This window comes from Salmo trutta, chromosome 16 (genome assembly GCF_901001165.1).
Source record: "Salmo trutta chromosome 16, fSalTru1.1, whole genome shotgun sequence".
In the NCBI taxonomy this organism is placed as follows: Eukaryota; Metazoa; Chordata; class Actinopteri; order Salmoniformes; family Salmonidae; genus Salmo; species Salmo trutta.
In genome coordinates, this window is record NC_042972.1 from 9,465,226 (window position 1) to 9,483,830 (window position 18,605).

Here is an 18,605-nt window from a genome sequence, read left to right on the forward strand (position 1 = left end):
ACGATGTTATATGTTCAACTAGCCTACGATGTTATATGTTCAACTAGCCTATGATGTTATATGTTCAACTAACCTACGATGTTATATGTTAGCCTACGATGTTATATGTTCAACTAGCCTACAATGTTATATGTTCAACTAGCCTACGATGTTACATGTTCAACTAGCCTACGATGTTATATGTTCAACTAGCCTACGATGTTACATGTTCAACTAGCCTACGATGTTATATGTTCAACTAGCCTACGGTGTTACATGTTCAACTAGCCTACGATGTTATATGTTCAACTAGCCTACGGTGTTATATGTTCAACTAGCCTACGGTGTTACATGTTCAACTAGCCTACGATGTTATATGTTCAACTAGCCTACGATGTTATATGTTAGCCTACGATGTTATATGTTCAACTAGCCTACGATGTTATATGTTCAACTAGCCTACGGTGTTATATGTTCAACTAGCCTACGATGTTATATGTTCAACTAGCCTACGATGTTATATGTTAGCCTACGATGTTATATGTTCAACTATTCTACGATGTTATATGTTCAACTAGCCTACGATGTTATATGTTCAACTAGCCTACGATGTTATATGTTCAACTAGCCTACGGTGTTATATGTTCAACTAGCCTACGGTGTTATATGTTCAACTAGCCTACGATGTTATATGTTAGCCTACGATGTTATATGTTCAACTAGCCTACGGTGTTATATGTTAGCCTACGATGTTATATGTTCAACTAGCCTACGATGTTATATGTTCAACTAGCCTACGATGTTATATGTTCAACTAGCCTACGGTGTTATATGTTCAACTAGCCTACGTTGTTATATGTTAAACTAGCCTACGATGTTATATGTTCAACTAGCCTACGATGTTATATGTTCAACTAGCCTACGATGTTATATGTTCAACTAGCCTACGATGTTATATGTTCAACTAGCCTACGATGTTATATGTTCAACTAGCCTACGATGTTATATGTTCAACTAGCCTACGATGTTATATGTTCAAGTAGCCTATGATGTTATATGTTCAACTAGTCTACGATGTTATATGTTCAACTAGCCTACGATGTTATATGTTAGCCTACGATGTTATATGTTCAACTAGCCTACGATGTTATATGTTCAACTAGCCTACGGTGTTATATGTTCAACTAGCCTACGATGTTATATGTTCAACTAGCCTACGATGTTATATGTTAGCCTACGATGTTATATGTTCAACTATTCTACGATGTTATATGTTCAACTAGCCTACGATGTTATATGTTCAACTAGCCTACGATGTTATATGTTCAACTAGCCTACGGTGTTATATGTTCAACTAGCCTACGGTGTTATATGTTCAACTAGCCTACGATGTTATATGTTAGCCTACGATGTTATATGTTCAACTAGCCTACGATGTTATATGTTCAACTAGCCTACGATGTTATATGTTAGCCTACGATGTTATATGTTCAACTAGCCTACGATGTTATATGTTCAACTAGCCTACGGTGTTATATGTTCAACTAGCCTACGGTGTTATTTGTTCAACTAGCCTACGATGTTAAATGTTCAACTAGCCTACGATGTTTTATGTTCAACTAGCCTATGGTGTTATATGTTCAACTAGCCTACGATGTTATATGTTCAACTAGCCTACGATGTTATATGTTCAACTAGCCTACGGTGTTATATGTTCAACTAGCCTACGGTGTTATATGTTCAACTAGTCTACGATGTTATATGTTCAACTAGCCTACGATGTTATATGTTAGCCTACGATGTTATATGTTCAACTAGGCTACGATGTTATATGTTCAACTAGCCTACGGTGTTATATGTTCAACTAGCCTACGATGTTATATGTTCAACTAGCCTACGATGTTATATGTTAGCCTACGATGTTATATGTTCAACTATTCTACGATGTTATATGTTCAACTAATCTACGATGTTATATGTTCAACTAGCCTACGATGTTATATGTTCAACTAGCCTACGGTGTTATATGTTCAACTAGCCTACGGTGTTATATGTTCAACTAGCCTACGATGTTATATGTTAGCCTACGATGTTATATGTTCAACTAGCCTACGGTGTTATATGTTAGCCTACGATGTTATATGTTCAACTAGCCTACGATGTTATATGTTCAACTAGCCTACGATGTTATATGTTCAACTAGCCTACGGTGTTATATGTTCAACTAGCCTACGATGTTATATGTTCAACTAGCCTACGATGTTATATGTTAGCCTATGATGTTATATGTTCAACTAGCCTATGATGTTATATGTTCAACTAGCCTACGATGTTACATGTTCAACTAGCCTACGATGTTACATGTTCAACTAGCCTACGATGTTATATGTTCAACTAGCCTACGATGTTATATGTTCAACTAGCCTACGATGTTATATGTTCAACTAGCCTACGGTGTTATATGTTCAACTAGCCTACGGTGTTATATGTTCAACTAGCCTACGGTGTTATATGTTCAACTAGCCTACGATGTTATATGTTCAACTAGCCTACGATGTTATATGTTCAACTAGCCTACGATGTTATATGTTCAACTAGCCTACGATGTTATATGTTAGCCTACGATGTTATATGTTCAACTAGCCTACGATGTTATATGTTCAACTAGCCTACGGTGTTATATGTTCAACTAGCCTACGATGTTATATGTTCAACTAGCCTACGATGTTATATGTTAGCCTACGATGTTATATGTTCAACTATTCTACGATGTTATATGTTCAACTAGCCTACGATGTTATATGTTCAACTAGCCTACGATGTTATATGTTCAACTAGCCTACGGTGTTATATGTTCAACTAGCCTACGGTGTTATATGTTCAACTAGCCTACGATGTTATATGTTAGCCTACGATGTTATATGTTCAACTAGCCTACGGTGTTATATGTTAGCCTACGATGTTATATGTTCAACTAGCCTACGATGTTATATGTTCAACTAGCCTACGATGTTATATGTTCAACTAGCCTACGGTGTTATATGTTCAACTAGCCTACGTTGTTATATGTTAAACTAGCCTACGATGTTATATGTTCAACTAGCCTACGATGTTATATGTTCAACTAGCCTACGATGTTATATGTTCAACTAGCCTACGATGTTATATGTTCAACTAGCCTACGATGTTATATGTTCAACTAGCCTACGATGTTATATGTTCAACTAGCCTACGATGTTATATGTTCAAGTAGCCTACGATGTTATATGTTCAACTAGCCTACGATGTTATATGTTCAACTAGCCTACGGTGTTATATGTTCAACTAGCCTACGGTGTTATATGTTCAACTAGTCTACGATGTTATATGTTCAACTAGGCTACGATGTTATATGTTAGCCTACGATGTTATATGTTCAACTAGCCTACGATGTTATATGTTCAAATTGCCTACGGTGTTATATGTTCAACTAGCCTACGATGTTATATGTTCAACTAGCCTACGATGTTATATGTTAGCCTACGATGTTATATGTTCAACTATTCTACGATGTTATATGTTCAACTAGCCTACGATGTTATATGTTCAACTAGCCTACGATGTTATATGTTCAACTAGCCTACGGTGTTATATGTTCAACTAGCCTACGGTGTTATATGTTCAACTAGCCTACGATGTTATATGTTAGCCTACGGTGTTATATGTTAGCCTACGATGTTATATGTTCAACTAGCCTACGATGTTATATGTTCAACTAGCCTACGATGTTATATGTTCAACTAGCCTACGGTGTTATATGTTCAACTAGCCTACGATGTTATATGTTCAACTAGCCTACGATGTTATATGTTAGCCTACGATGTTATATGTTCAACTAGCCTACGATGTTATATGTTCAACTAGCCTACGGTGTTATATGTTCAACTAGCCTACGGTGTTATTTGTTCAACTAGCCTACGATGTTAAATGTTCAACTAGCCTACGATGTTTTATGTTCAACTAGCCTATGGTGTTATATGTTCAACTAGCCTACGATGTTATATGTTCAACTAGCCTACGATGTTATATGTTCAACTAGCCTACGATGTTATATGTTCAACTAGCCTACGGTGTTAAATGTTCAACTAGCCTACGATGTTATATGTTCAACTAGCCTACGATGTTACATGTTCAACTAGCCTACGATGTTATATGTTCAACTAGCCTACGATGAAAAGCGAGTCAGAGATTGAGAGATACCAAACTTATTTCAAGATTAACGTGAATCATACCAGAGAAAGTGAATATGTGTATTCTTACCAGAGAAAGTGAATATGTGTATTCTTACCAGAGAAAGTGAAGATGTGTATTCTTACCAGAGAAAGTGAATATGTGTATTCTTACCAGAGAAAGCGAATATGTGTATTCTTACCAGAGAAAGTGAATATGTAAACCCACACAGCCGTGTACAGAATGACTTACACAGCATTTGACACATTCTCTCTCTCACTTCAATTCAAGGGGCTTTATTGACATGGGAAACATATGTTAACATTGCCAAAGCAAGTGAAGTAGATAATATACAGAAGTGAAATAAACAATCAAATTGAACAGTAAACATTACATTCACACAAGTTCCAAAATAATAAAGACATTTCAAATGTCATATTGTGTCTATATACAGTGCTGTAAGGATGTGCAAATGTTTAAAGTACAAAAGGGGAAAAGAATTATAAAAATAAATATGGGTTGTATTTACAATGGTGTTTGTTCTTCACTAGATGCCCTTTTCTTGTGGAAACAGGTCACAAATCTTGCTGCTGTGATGTCACACTGTGGTATTTCACCCAGTAGATATGGGAGTTTATCAAAATTGGGTTTGTTTTTTAATTCTTTGTGGATCTGCCTAATCTGAGGGAAATATGTGTCTCTAATATGGTCATACATTGGGCAGGAAGTTAGGAAGTGCAGCTCAGTTTCCACCTCATTTTGTGGGCAGTATGCACATAGTCTGTCTTCTCTTGAGAGCCAGGTCTGCCTACGGCGGCCTTTCTCAATAGCAAGGCTATGCTCACTGAGTCTGTACATAGTCAAAGCTTTCCTTAAGTTTGGATCAGTCACAGTGGTCAGTTATTCTGCCACTGTGTTCTCTCTGTTTAGGGCCAAATAGCATTCTAGTTTGCTCTGTTTTTTTGTGAATTCTTTCCAATGTGTCTCTTTTTGTTTTCTCATGATTTGGTTGGGTCTAATTGTGTTGCTGTCCTGGGGCTCTGTGGGGTCTGTTTGTGTTTGTGAACAGAGCCCCAGGACCACCTTGCTTAGGGGGCTCTTCTCCAGGTTCATCTCTCTGTAGGTGATGGCTTTGTTATGGAAGGCTTGGGAATCACTTCCTTTTTGGTGGTTGTAGAATTTAACGTCTCTTTTCTGGATTTTGATAATTAGCGGGTCTCTCTCTCTCTCTCTCTCTCTCTCTCTCTCTCTCTCTCTCTCTCTCTCTCTCTCTAATGAATACTTCAAAGAGTTCCAAAGTGTATGGCAAGCCCAAGGCTATTCTACACAAAACAATGTGCTCAATCAAAGGAAACCACTCTGTCAAGCTGTTCGCTAAAGTTGACTTGTCAGCCAGAGAGGGAGCTGGGAGCGAGGACTATTTTCTCCTCATTGTGGCTCTGCTGATCTAAGAATCAAAAGGTAGGCTGTTCCCAGATCTGTTTGTGTAAGGTAGGTAGGCTGTTCCCAGATCTGTTTGTGTTCAGATCAGCAGAGCCACAAAAGGTAGGCTGTTCCCAGATCTGTTTGTGTTCAGATCAGCAGAGCCACAAAAGGTAGGCTGTTCCCAGATCTGTTTGTGTTCAGATCAGCAGAGCCACAAAAGGTAGGCTGATCTGAGATCATCTTTGTGCTCAGATCAGCAGAGCCACAGGTAGGCTTATCCCAGATCATCTTTGTGCTCAGATGCTCAGGTACTGGAGAACTTTGCTGCAATGCAGGACATTTAAAACTTGTAGTGTGTTTGAGGTTTAAAAAGGCTTCTGAAGTTTGTAATTTCCACTCCGAAAATTCAGACAATTTTCCTTACGCAAAACGTATAAACCCCTACAAATGTGTCCATTAATGGGGCTCCCGAGTGGCGCGACGGTGGTCTATGGCACTGCATTGCACTGCAGTGCTAGAGGCGTTACTACAGACACAGGTTCATTGCAGACTGTGCCACCTTCGGCAGTGGCCGGGAGTCCCATAAGACGGTGCACAATTGGCCCAGCATCGTCCGGGTTAGTTGAGGGTTTGGCCGGTGGGCCTTTACTTGGCTCGTTGCGCTCTAGCGACTCCTTGTGGTGGGCCTGTGGGCTGACCTCTGACACCAGTTGAACGGTGTTTCCTCTGATACAGTGGCTTCCGGGTTAAACTGGCGGGTGTTAAAAAACTTCTTCGGGATCGGTGTCCCTTCCACGGGACGGATGTTGGCTAATGCAATTAGCATGAAGTTATACGTAACAAGAACATTTCCCGGGATGTAGACATATCTGATATTGGCAGAAAGCTTAAATTCTTGTTAATCTAACTCCACTGTCTAATTTACAGTAGCCATTACAGTGAAAGAATACCATGCTATTGTTTGAGGAGAGTGCACAGTTTTGAACATGGAAAGTTATTATTAAACAAATTAGGCGCATTTGGGAAGTCTTGATACAAAAACTTTAACAGGAATGCAATGGTTGATTGGATCAGTCTAAAACTTTGCACACACACTGCTGCCATCTACTGGCCAAAATCTAAATTGCACCTGGGCTGGAATAATACATTATGGACTTTCTCTTGCATTTCAAAGATGATGGTACAAAAACAATCAAAAAGAACGGTTGTTTGTTTCTTTGTATTATCTTTTACCAGATCTAATGTGTTATATTCTCCTACATTCCTTTCACATTTCCACAAACTTCAAACTGTTTCCTTTCAAATGGTACCAAGAATATGCATATCCTTGCTTCAGGGCCAGAGCTACAGGCAGTTAGATTTGGGTATGTCATTTAAGGGGAAAATTGAAAACAAGGGGCGGATCTTAATGTTAAGGAGTATGTTTAGGCGGGTCATGTTTTCGGACGATGCATGACTCCACTTTTGCCTCTCCCGAGCCCGTTGGGGAGTTTCAGCGATGAGACAAGATTTTTAAAAAGCGCGTAAAAAAGAATAAAATAAATAAGTGCTCATTAATTATAATCCACATAATAATTAACATGTCCTGTTGCTGCAGGATTATTTTTCCTGCTGCAGCAAACTGGCTCAAATGAAGAGTTTATACCTGTAGATGTGAAAATTCTTCTTTAAATGAGGCAATCTGAATGAAAAATTTAAACTTAATATAAGCTCTGGATATCACTTTGTTGACCTGTAGTGTGTGTGTGTGTGTGTGTGTGTGTGTGTGTGTGTGTGTGTGTGTGTGTGTGTGTGTGTGTGTGTGTGTGAGAGAGACCCTTCATATACAGCACAGTGCAACAGAACATATTAGGATAGATCGTAGATAGAACCAATTACCGGTATCTCATACTGAACTGCCAGTGAGAGAGAGAGAGAGTGTGTGTGTGTGTGTGTGTGTGTGTGTCTGTCTGTCTGTCTGTCTGTCTGTCTGTCTGTCTGTCTGTCTGTCTGTGTGTCTGTCTGTCTGTCTGTGTTGTCTGTGTTGTCTGTCTGTCTGTCTGTGTTGTCTGTGTTGTCTGTGTTGTCTGTGTTGTCTGTGTTGTCTGTCTGTCTGTCTGTCTGTCTGTGTTGTCTGTCTGTGTGTCTGTCTGTCTGTCTGTCTGTGTTGTCTGTGTTGTCTGTGTTGTCTGTGTTGTCTGTGTTGTCTGTGTTGTCTGTCTGTGTGTCTGTCTGTGTTGTCTGTGTTGTCTGTCTGTCTGTCTGTCTGTGTTGTCTGTGTTGTCTGTGTTGTCTGTCTGTCTGTCTGTCTGTGTGTCTGTCTGTCTGTCTGTGTTGTCTGTGTTGTCTGTCTGTCTGTCTGTCTGTCTGTGTTGTCTGTCTGTCTGTCTGTCTGTGTTGTCTGTGTTGTCTGTGTTGTCTGTCTGTCTGTGTTGTCTGTGTTGTCTGTGTTGTCTGTCTGTCTGTCTGTCTGTGTTGTCTGTCTGTCTGTCTGTCTTGTCTGTGTTGTCTGTGTTGTCTGTCTGTCTGTCTGTGTGTCTGTCTGTCTGTCTGTGTTGTCTGTGTTGTCTGTGTTGTCTGTGTTGTCTGTCTGTCTGTCTGTCTGTCTGTCTGTCTGTCTGTGTGTCTGTCTGTCTGTCTGTCTGTGTGTCTGTCTGTTTTGTCTGTGTTGTCTGTGTTGTCTGTCTGTCTGTCTGTCTGTGTGTCTGTCTGTCTGTGTTGTCTGTGTTGTCTGTGTTGTCTGTGTTGTCTGTGTTGTCTGTCTGTCTGTCTGTCTGTCTGTCTGTCTGTGTGTCTGTCTGTCTGTGTTGTCTGTGTTGTCTGTGTTGTCTGTGTTGTCTGTCTGTCTGTCTGTGTTGTCTGTGTGTCTGTCTGTCTGTCTGTGTTGTCTGTGTTGTCTGTGTTGTCTGTGTATAGGGTTATCTAAGCCTTTATATATCAGAAACCATCATCCAAAGACAGCTACATAACTGGCTTAGGTTGTCATAGTTTTCTATACTGAAATCTTCATAATAGATTGTATAACAGTTTACCTACTGACTATATAGACAGAGCACGAGGTAGAATAGTGGTCTGTTAAACAGCACCGGCTAAGGTAGGAATAGAAATCCACTCTTGTTGGCTTGGTAATTACAATTACAAATCAATTCTAAGCCCAGAACACTTCAAAACTTAACAATAGGCCTGATGACATAATAAGGCCAAACAACATTTTTACTATCTCCTAAATACCAATAGGCTACAACATGTTGCAGCAGCTTATCAACAATATCTACACTCATTGCATGCTGTAAACCTAACTTCGTGTTGCTGTCCACAGACTCACCGTGCTGAAGTTGCGAGGCCCGCATAGCTCTCCCTGGAAGCGGCAGTAAAGCAGCATCTCCTCCATCTGATGACCAAGACGGTCCAGGAGCTGCAGCATGGACGGCTGAGACTCCAGGGGAGGAGGCAGAAAGTGGTTGAAGTCCAGGATCCGAGAGAGCGGAGACCAGGGCGGCTCGTTGCTGCTGCTGATGTCATGGTCGGTCCCGGGTGTGAGCGCGTCCCTGGCGCTGGGGGACACTTGCCAGTTCCTGCCTAGAAGTCCTAACCACCTTCCCGCGCTGAATATGTCCGGTTTCTTCATGCGACGTGGTAAGAGGAGATTCTGGTTACAGATGGTCACAGCGGGGAAAACAAGACGTTTGGCGTACACCATATGCGCCTTGGTGTGCACAGGAGAGGAGAGCAGGTACCGGACCCGGTTTGAGGACCAGGTGAAGAGGAGCGCGAGAGCTGTGAGGAAAGCCAACAGCCAGGCGAGTTTTCGAGGGTAGGAGCCGCTCAGAAATACATGTCTCAGGCCGTGGAAAGTGGTGTGTTTCAGGAACAGCTTCCCGGCTTCCGCAACAGAGCCCGGCGTTCTGCTGGCTTTCGGTACCGAATCGCACTGACACATTTTGGAGAGATAGGCTAGGTAGTGTAAGGATTAAGACCGACACGACCACCGCTGATGGGCTGGCATCAGTCCCGGTCCCGCATTGACCATGGAGTCAAAGCGCCAATCCAGATAGATCTGTCAGTCTGTCTGTCAAGTACTTATTATTGGGAGAGTCATCCAGGAAAATCTTTGTGCGGGTTAGAACGCCCGCTGTCCTCTCCTGAGCTCGTGCACTGAGCTCTTTCTATTGAAAGTCTGCCAGTAGGAGGCTGTGCCTGTGAGGCTGTGAGGGGTGCTCACTGCTCGTCTTCTGTCACCATATAGGAAGAGAGAACGCTCTCTCTTCCCGGTGTAGCCTAGGTATAAGGTAGCCAAGTTGTTCAAGATGATTAAATGTCGCGTCTCCGCGTGCAGTTGCAGGACCGAAGAAAGTGTATGTCACGTGCGGTTTGACCAACCCATTCCAATTCAGAGAAACAAACGGTCATCATATGACAACATCGCACTGCATGCAAAGGACACACATCCCCATCCCTCCTTCACCCCCCCTTCACCCCCATCCCTCCTTCATCCCCATCCCTCCTTCATCCCTCCTTCATCCCCATCCCTCCTTCATCCCCCATCCCTCCTTCATCCCCCATCCCTCCTTCATCCCCCATCCCTCCTTCATCCCCCATCCCTCCTTCATCCCTCCTTCATCCCCATCCCTCCTTCATCCCCCATCCCTCCTTCATCCCCCATCCCTCCTTCATCCCTCCTTCATCCCCATCCCTTCTTCATCCCTCCTTCATCCCCATCCCTCCTTCATCCCTCCTTCATCCCCATCCCTCCTTCATCCCCCATCCCTCCTTCATCCCCCATCCCTCCTTCATCCCCATCCCTCCTTCATCCCCATCCCTCCTTCATCCCCATCCTTCATCCCTCCTTCATCCCCCATCTCTCCTTCATCCCCCATCTCTCCTTCATCCCCCATCTCTCCTTCATCCCTCCTTCATCCCCCCTCCCTCCTTCATCCCCCATCCCTCCTTCATCCCCCATCCCTCCTTCATTCCCATCTCTCCTTCATCCCTCCTTCATCCCCCATCCCTCCTTCATCCCCCATCCCTCCTTCATTCCCATCTCTCCTTCATCCCTCCTTCATCCCCATCCCTCCTTCATACCCCATCCTTCCTTCATCCCCCATCTCTCCTTCACCCCATCCCTCCTTCATCCCCCATCTCTCCTTCATCCCCCATCTCTCCTTCATCCCCCATCCCCCCTTCATCCCTCCTTCATCCCCCATCCCTCCTTCATCCCCCCTTCATCCCTCCTTCATCCCCCATCCCTCCTTCATCCCCCATCTCTCCTTCATCCCCCATCCCTCCTTCATCCCCATCTCCCCTTCATCCCTCCTTCATCCCCCATCCCTCCTTCATCCCCCCTTCATCCCTCCTTCATCCCCCATCCCTCCTTCATCCCCATCCCCCCTTCATCCCCCATCCCTCCTTCATCCCCCATCCCTCCTTCATCCCCCATTCCTTCTTCATCCCTTCGTCACTCTAGATTTTTCTACTGTATTATTATTGACTCTACGTTTGTTTATGTGTAACTCTGTGTTGTTGTTTGTGTCGCACTGTTTTGCTTTATCTTGGCCAGGTCGCAGTTGTAAATGAGAACTTGTTCTCAACTGGCCTACCTGGTTAAATAAAGGACTTGTTCTCAACTGGCCTACCTGGTTAAATAAAGGACTTGTTCTCAACTGGCCTACCTGGTTAAATAAAGGACTTGTTCTCAACTGGCCTACCTGGTTAAATAAAGGACTTGTTCTCAACTGGCCTACCTGGTTAAATAAAGGACTTGTTCTCAACTGGCCTACCTGGTTAAATAACGGACTTGTTCTCAACTGGCCTACCTGGTTAAATAAAGGACTTGTTCTCAACTGGCCACCTGGTTAAATAAAGGTGAAATAAATACAAATAAAAATAAAATCCCCCATCCCTCTAAACCCCATTCCTCCCTCATCTCGCCATCCCACCATTCCTTCTCCATCCCTCATCAATCCCTCTATTCCTCCTTCATCCCTCCACCATTCTTCCTCTCTCTCTACACCCCTCTATTCCTCCTTCATCCTTCCCTCCATTCCTCCTCCACCCTTTCATCCCCCATTCCTCTAGGCCATTATTCATACCTCCATCATCCCTCTATTCTTCCTTTAACTCTACATACATACATTTTTTCATTTCCAAAAGCTCCGTTCCTTCTCCTTATCCTTGTAGGTGTTAGTTACATACCATAATCATTTCTCATTCCAATTAGTGAACTCACTCTATAGACACCTTCCTCTTTAAATCCTTGGACTTGTTGAAACATTTTATTTTCTTCATATTCAAAGACAACAACTTCATCCATTTCTAATTCGCAAGCTTTTCCCACAACACATATTTCACACTCCAACACGACAACTCTTCTTACATACCACACATCTTTCCCTCTATCTAACCAACTCCAACTTTAAGAATAAGGAAAAGCACATAAGATTGGGAACAGTACAATGTATGTCTGTTGCTAAGAGGTCATTGGCAGAAATCTTTAATTCCATCACAATGAATGAATGTACACCACAGGAGGTTGGTGACACCTGCATTGGGGAGGACAGGCTCGTGGTAATGACTGGAGCAGAATCAGTGGAATGGTATCAAATACATCAAACACATGGTTTCCAGGTGTTTGATGCCATTCCATTGACTTTGTTCCAGACATTATTATGAGCCTTCCTCCCCGCAGCAGCCTCCACTGACATACACTAACAACACTACCCCTGACCTCAACACAGCATGCATACCATTAGTACAGGCCAATGTAGCTGTTGTTCCTTTTTCTAAATGTATAAGTAGGCTAAGGATGGAAAGACTTGTGGTATGTGTGGTATCCAAATGTTTCTTGATGACTTTGACGTGACGTGTCTATAACAGATCCAGAGGAGAGAACATTCCACCATTACTTTACTGTAACTACACTCCCCTGAGAGCTACTTTACTGTAACTACACTCCCCTGAGAGCTACTTTACTGTAACTACACTCCCCTGAGAGCTACTTTACTGTAACTACACTCCCCTGAGAGCTACTTTACTGTAACTACACTCCCCTGAGAGCTACTTTACTGTAACTACACTCCCCTGAGAGCTACTTTACTGTAACTACACTCCCCTGAGAGCTACTTTACTGTAACTACACTCCCCTGAGAGCTACTTTACTGTAACTACACTCCCCTGAGAGCTACTTTACTGTAACTACACTCCCCTGAGAGCTACTTTACTGTAACTACACTCCCCTGAGAGGATTGGCTACATGTACGACAGGTTGAATTCTCAACAGGTAGACATGTATTAGGTAAAAGTGTTTGGGTATCAAGTACGACTGATTTCATTGTTAAACCCATCTGATCTTTCTGATAAGAATGTGGTTTGATGATTGTAGTTGTGTTTTTTTAAATGTACCTTCCTTTTTTATTTTTCCTTTGATATTTTCTTATAAAGGCAAGTCTACTTTAGATAAAGGTTCTCATCTCTCTATCAAACATCACCAAAGTGGGTCTTCCTTTTTAACAAGGTTTAGAGTACCTTCCGCTTCCTATGGTGTCACTAACAGTTTATGTGATCTGACAACTGGTCTGCACAGTCTGAAATGCCCGTCACCAGACCTGGGTTCAAATAGTATTTTAAATCATTTCAAATAGTTTATCTGGGTTTGATTGAGCTTGCCTGGCTTAATGTAATCAATTGAATAGTTGCAAAAGTGTAAACCCCATTCACTGGTCACTCCAGGCAGGCTAAAGCGAACAATCAAACATGTTGAATAGTATTTGAATCCAGGTCTAGCCATTACAGAGACATTCACCTGACATTTGTGCTCCGGGACATTGGCTGGTGACAGTGAGGGAGTTGTTTCATGCTTCAATGGGTATCCATTGTGAAGTGTTTAGACTCAAGGTGGATGTCAGTTGGGCTTTGTCAAGTATTTCTGACTGTGTGTGTGTGTGTGTGTGTGTGTGTGTGTGTGTGTGTGTGTGTGTGTGTGTGTGTGTGTGTGTGTGTGTGTGTGTGTGTGTGTACAGAGTCTGTGACCCTTACAAAGACATCTGGCAGGCATATCAGACCTGTATGTGTGTGCATATATACTCCATTCACTCATGTCAATCTCTCTTCCCTGTTTATTACAGCATATCAATGTCCATTTAAAGACATTCCATGTTTTTTCTCTGTGGATTACTCACTTCAAAATGACAAGTGATAATCATCTGGACTGAAGGAGTGTGTCTACATTGAATGTAAAAAATTTAAACGTGGTATTTACAGGATTTGTATCCCAGTATTCGGTATCTGCTTGGTTTAATGAAACTGTACAATATGATGTATCATGGAGGCTGCGTTTGTGTTGGGAACTACTTTTGACCAGGGCCCATTTGCGACAGGCTCCTAGGGTCAGAAATATGGATTTCACACAGAGCTGGCAATCTTCAAAATACCTTCCTGGATTTGGACATTACGTAGGATTTCAGTTCCTTTTGTATATGTTCTAATCCCCTGCGGCTCTCCTCATCCGTTCTCACTCCCTCAGCTCATCAGTACCCGACATATCTGAGAGAAACGCTGGGTGTGATTGTGCGTGTGTGTATGTGTGTTTGTGATTTCGCTTGTGTGTGTTCCTTGTGCATGACAGTGTGTGTCCGTGTTCATGTGTGTGTGTGTCCGTGTCCGTGTTCGTGTGTGTTCGTGTGTGTGTGTGTGTGTGTGTGTGTGTGTGTGTGTGTGTGTGTGTGTGTGTGTGTGTGTGTATGTGTAAATATCGGTATCTGGCTGTGCTACAACAAACTAATCCCAGCAGCTAGGGGGATAATGACACACGTGACAACAGAAAAACATGATCCCAGTGAACAGCTAAACAATAAACAATTATACCCTTTGGGACATAGCCATAATGTTATCTAACTCCCATTACCGTGCTGTCCTTAGCTGATCAATTCATTATGAAGGAGAAGCACGCAGGGAAGCAAAGATGTTGTTGATTTACTTCATAGGCGAGGTCTCTGGTCTTTTAATCACTTTATATGACTGAAATACATGTAGGCATTTGCTTTGCGGAAACAATTGGACTGAATGGAAAATATCCACCGGAAATAACCATGGGAAATAATCACTGGGAAAAAAACACCTCAAATTGGAGACAGGCCAACAAACCTCACATTGGAGACAGGCCAACAAACCTCACATTGGAGACAGGCCAACAAACCTCACATTGGAGACAGGCCAACAAACCTCACATTGGAGACAGGCCAACAAACCTCACATTAGAGACAGGCCAACAAACCTCACATTGGAGACAGGCCAACAAACCTCACATTGGAGACAGGCCAACAAACCTCACATTGGAGACAGGCGAACAAACCTCACATTGGAGACAGGCGAACAAACCTCACATTGGAGACAGGGCAACAAACCTCACATTGGAGACAGGCCAACATAAACCTCACATTGGAGACAGGCCAACAAACCTCACATTGGAGACAGGCCAACAAACCTCACATTGGAGACAGGCCAACAAACCTCACATTGGAGACAGGCCAACAAACCTCACATTGGAGACAGGCCAACATAAACCTCACATTGGAGACAGGCCAACATAAACCTCACATTGGAGACAGGCCAACAAACCTCACATTGGAGACAGGCCAACAAACCTCACATTGGAGACAGGCCAACAAACCTCACATTGGAGACAGGCCAACAAACCTCACATTGGAGACAGGCCAACATAAACCTCACATTGGAGACAGGCCAACAAACCTCACATTGGAGACAGGCCAACAAACCTCACATTGGAGACAGGCCAACAAACCTCACATTGGAGACAGGCCAACAAACCTCACATTGGAGACAGGCCAACAAACCTCACATTGGAGACAGGCCAACATAAACCTCACATTGGAGACAGGCCAACATAAACCTCACATTGGAGACAGGCCAACAAACCTCACATTGGAGACAGGCCAACAAACCTCACATTGGAGACAGGCCAACAAACCTCACATTGGAGACAGGCCAACATAAACCTCACATTGGAGACAGGCCAACAAACCTCACATTGGAGACAGGCCAACAAACCTCACATTGGAGACAGGCCAACAAACCTCACATTGGAGACAGGCCAACAAACCTCACATTGGAGACAGGGCAACAAACCTCACATTGGAGACAGGCCAACATAAACCTCACATTGGAGACAGGCCAACAAATGTCACATTGGAGACAGGCCAACATAAACCTCACATTGGAGACAGGCCAACAAACCTCACATTGGAGACAGGCGAACAAACCTCACATTGGAGACAGGCGAACAAACCTCACATTGGAGACAGGCCAACAAACCTCACATTGGAGACAGGGCAACAAACCTCACATTGGAGACAGGCCAACAAACCTCACATTGGAGAAAGGGCAACAAACCTCACATTGGAGACAGGGCAACAAACCTCACATTGGAGACAGGCCAACAAACCTCACATTGGAGACAGGCGAACAAACCTCACATTGGAGACAGGCCAACAAACCTCACATTGGAGACAGGCCAACAAACCTCACATTGGAGACAGGCCAACATAAATCTCACATTGGAGACAGGCCAACAAACCTCACATTGGAGACAGGCCAACATAAATCTCACATTGGAGACAGGCCAACAAACCTCACGTTGGAGACAGACCAACAAACCTCACATTGGAGACAGGCCAACAAACCTCACATTGGAGACAGGCCAACAAACCTCACATTGGAGACAGGCCAACAAACCTCACATTGGAGACAGGCCAACAAACCTCACATTGGAGACAGGCCAACAAACCTCACATTGGAGACAGGCCAACAAACCTCACATTGGAGACAGGCCAACAAACATCACATTGGAGACAGGCGAACAAACCTCACATTGGAGACAGGCCAACAAACCTCACATTGGAGACAGGCCAACAAACCTCACATTGGAGACAGGCCAACAAACCTCACATTGGAGACAGGCCAACAAACCTCACATTGGAGACAGGCGAACAAACCTCACATTGGAGACAGGCGAACAAACCTCACATTGGAGACAGGCCAACAAACCTCATTGGAGACAGGCCAACAAACCTCACATTGGAGACAGGCGAACAAACCTCACATTGGAGACAGGCCAACAAACCTCACATTGGAGACAGGCCAACAAACCTCATTGGAGACAGGCCAACATAAATCTCACATTGGAGACAGGCCAACATAAACCTCACATTGGAGACAGGCCAACATAAACCTCACATTGGAGACAGGCGAACAAACCTCACATTGGAGACAGGCCAACAAACCTCACATTGGAGACAGGCCAACAACTCTCACATTGGAGACAGGCCAACAAACCTCACATTGGAGACAGGCCAACAAACCTCACATTGGAGACTGGCGAACAAACCTCACATTGGAGACAGGCCAACAAACCTCACATTGGAGACAGGCCAACAAACCTCACATTGGAGACAGGCCAACAAACCTCACATTGGAGACAGGGCAACAAACCTCACATTGGAGACAGGCCAACATAAACCTCACATTGGAGACAGGCCAACAAATCTCACATTGGAGACAGGCCAACATAAACCTCACATTGGAGACAGGCCAACAAACCTCACATTGGAGACAGGCGAACAAACCTCACATTGGAGACAGGCGAACAAAACTCACATTGGAGACAGGCCAACAAACCTCACATTGGAGACAGGCCAACAAACCTCACATTGGAGACAGGCCAACAAACCTCACATTGGAGACAGGGCAACAAACCTCACATTGGAGACAGGGCAACAAACCTCACATTGGAGACAGGCCAACAAACCTCACATTGGAGACAGGCCAACAAACCTCACATTGGAGACAGGCCAACAAACCTCACATTGGAGACAGGCCAACAAACCTCACATTGGAGACAGGCCAACATAAATCTCACATTGGAGACAGGCCAACAAACCTCACATTGGAGACAGGCCAACATAAATCTCACATTGGAGACAGGCCAACAAACCTCACATTGGAGACAGGCCAACAAACCTCACATTGGAGACAGGCCAACAAACCTCACATTGGAGACAGGCCAACAAACCTCACATTGGAGACAGGCCAACAAACCTCACATTGGAGACAGGCCAACATAAACCTCACATTGGAGACAGGCCAACAAACCTCACATTGGAGACAGGCCAACAAACCTCACATTGGAGACAGGCGAACAAACCTCACATTGGAGACAGGCGAACAAACCTCACATTGGAGACAGGCCAACAAACCTCACATTGGAGACAGGCCAACAAACCTCACATTGGAGACAGGCCAACATAAATCTCACATTGGAGACAGGCCTACAAACTCCACATTGGTTCAATAGAAGGTTTACAAAGAAAGATAAATAAATAAGACTTTTTCTTCTTCGATAAAAAAGCTGTCTGGATGATTGGTAATGGTAAGAGAAAATTCAGCCTTTAGCTGAAAGCCTATTGATTTATCTATGTAGAATGGAACAATGTTGTGGTCCTCATAAAAGAGTACCTCTTCATTTCTTGGAAGGAACATATGCAATAAAACCTTTAAATAGCCATACTCACCTTTATGGGCCTTTCCTGTCAGTAGCATATACATGTCCCTTCTATCTGTGATAGATATGAGAATTTATGGAAGTTGGAGAAGGACATTCTCCCAAATTGACAAAGTACATCTGAGCAGTCTATACATTTTCCATTCTATAAGTGAATGTACTTAACAATGCATAGACATGGAAGAAGTGGGAGAAGGACACACGCTCCCAAATTGGTTAAGCTGCAGTTAAACGCAAAAGGCTTTGGATACCATGAAGAGAGGCGGAGAACACTAGAGTAACACTTCTAAGGGCTATTTCTTTATCACACTGTAGCAGAGAGAAAGGTCATTTCCCAGCATACAGTGCCTTGCCTAGTCAGGTTCAAATAACACTTTGAAAGGCTTCAAGTGCAGTACAATCAGTAGAAATGACAACACCACTTCCTATATAGCCAGTAAAA

The 18,605-nt window shown here is 43.4% G+C and overlaps 1 protein-coding gene across 4 annotated transcripts in view; it reads right to left on the bottom strand.

Annotated features, from left to right (window-relative positions):
* LOC115150052 (acid-sensing ion channel 1) overlaps window positions 1–18,605 on the bottom strand; it is a 358,958-nt gene that overhangs the window by 57,095 nt on the left and 283,258 nt on the right. Inside the window, exon 1 of one of the 4 annotated variants that reach the window (XM_029692945.1) lies at window positions 8,918–9,734. The exons of the other annotated variants lie outside the window; for them this stretch is intronic. Coding sequence (XP_029548805.1) covers window positions 8,918–9,532 — 615 coding nt within the window. The 5' untranslated portion in view covers window positions 9,533–9,734. Of the gene's footprint in view, window positions 1–8,917; window positions 9,735–18,605 lie in introns of those variants that run through there. 4 annotated transcript variants of the gene reach the window in all.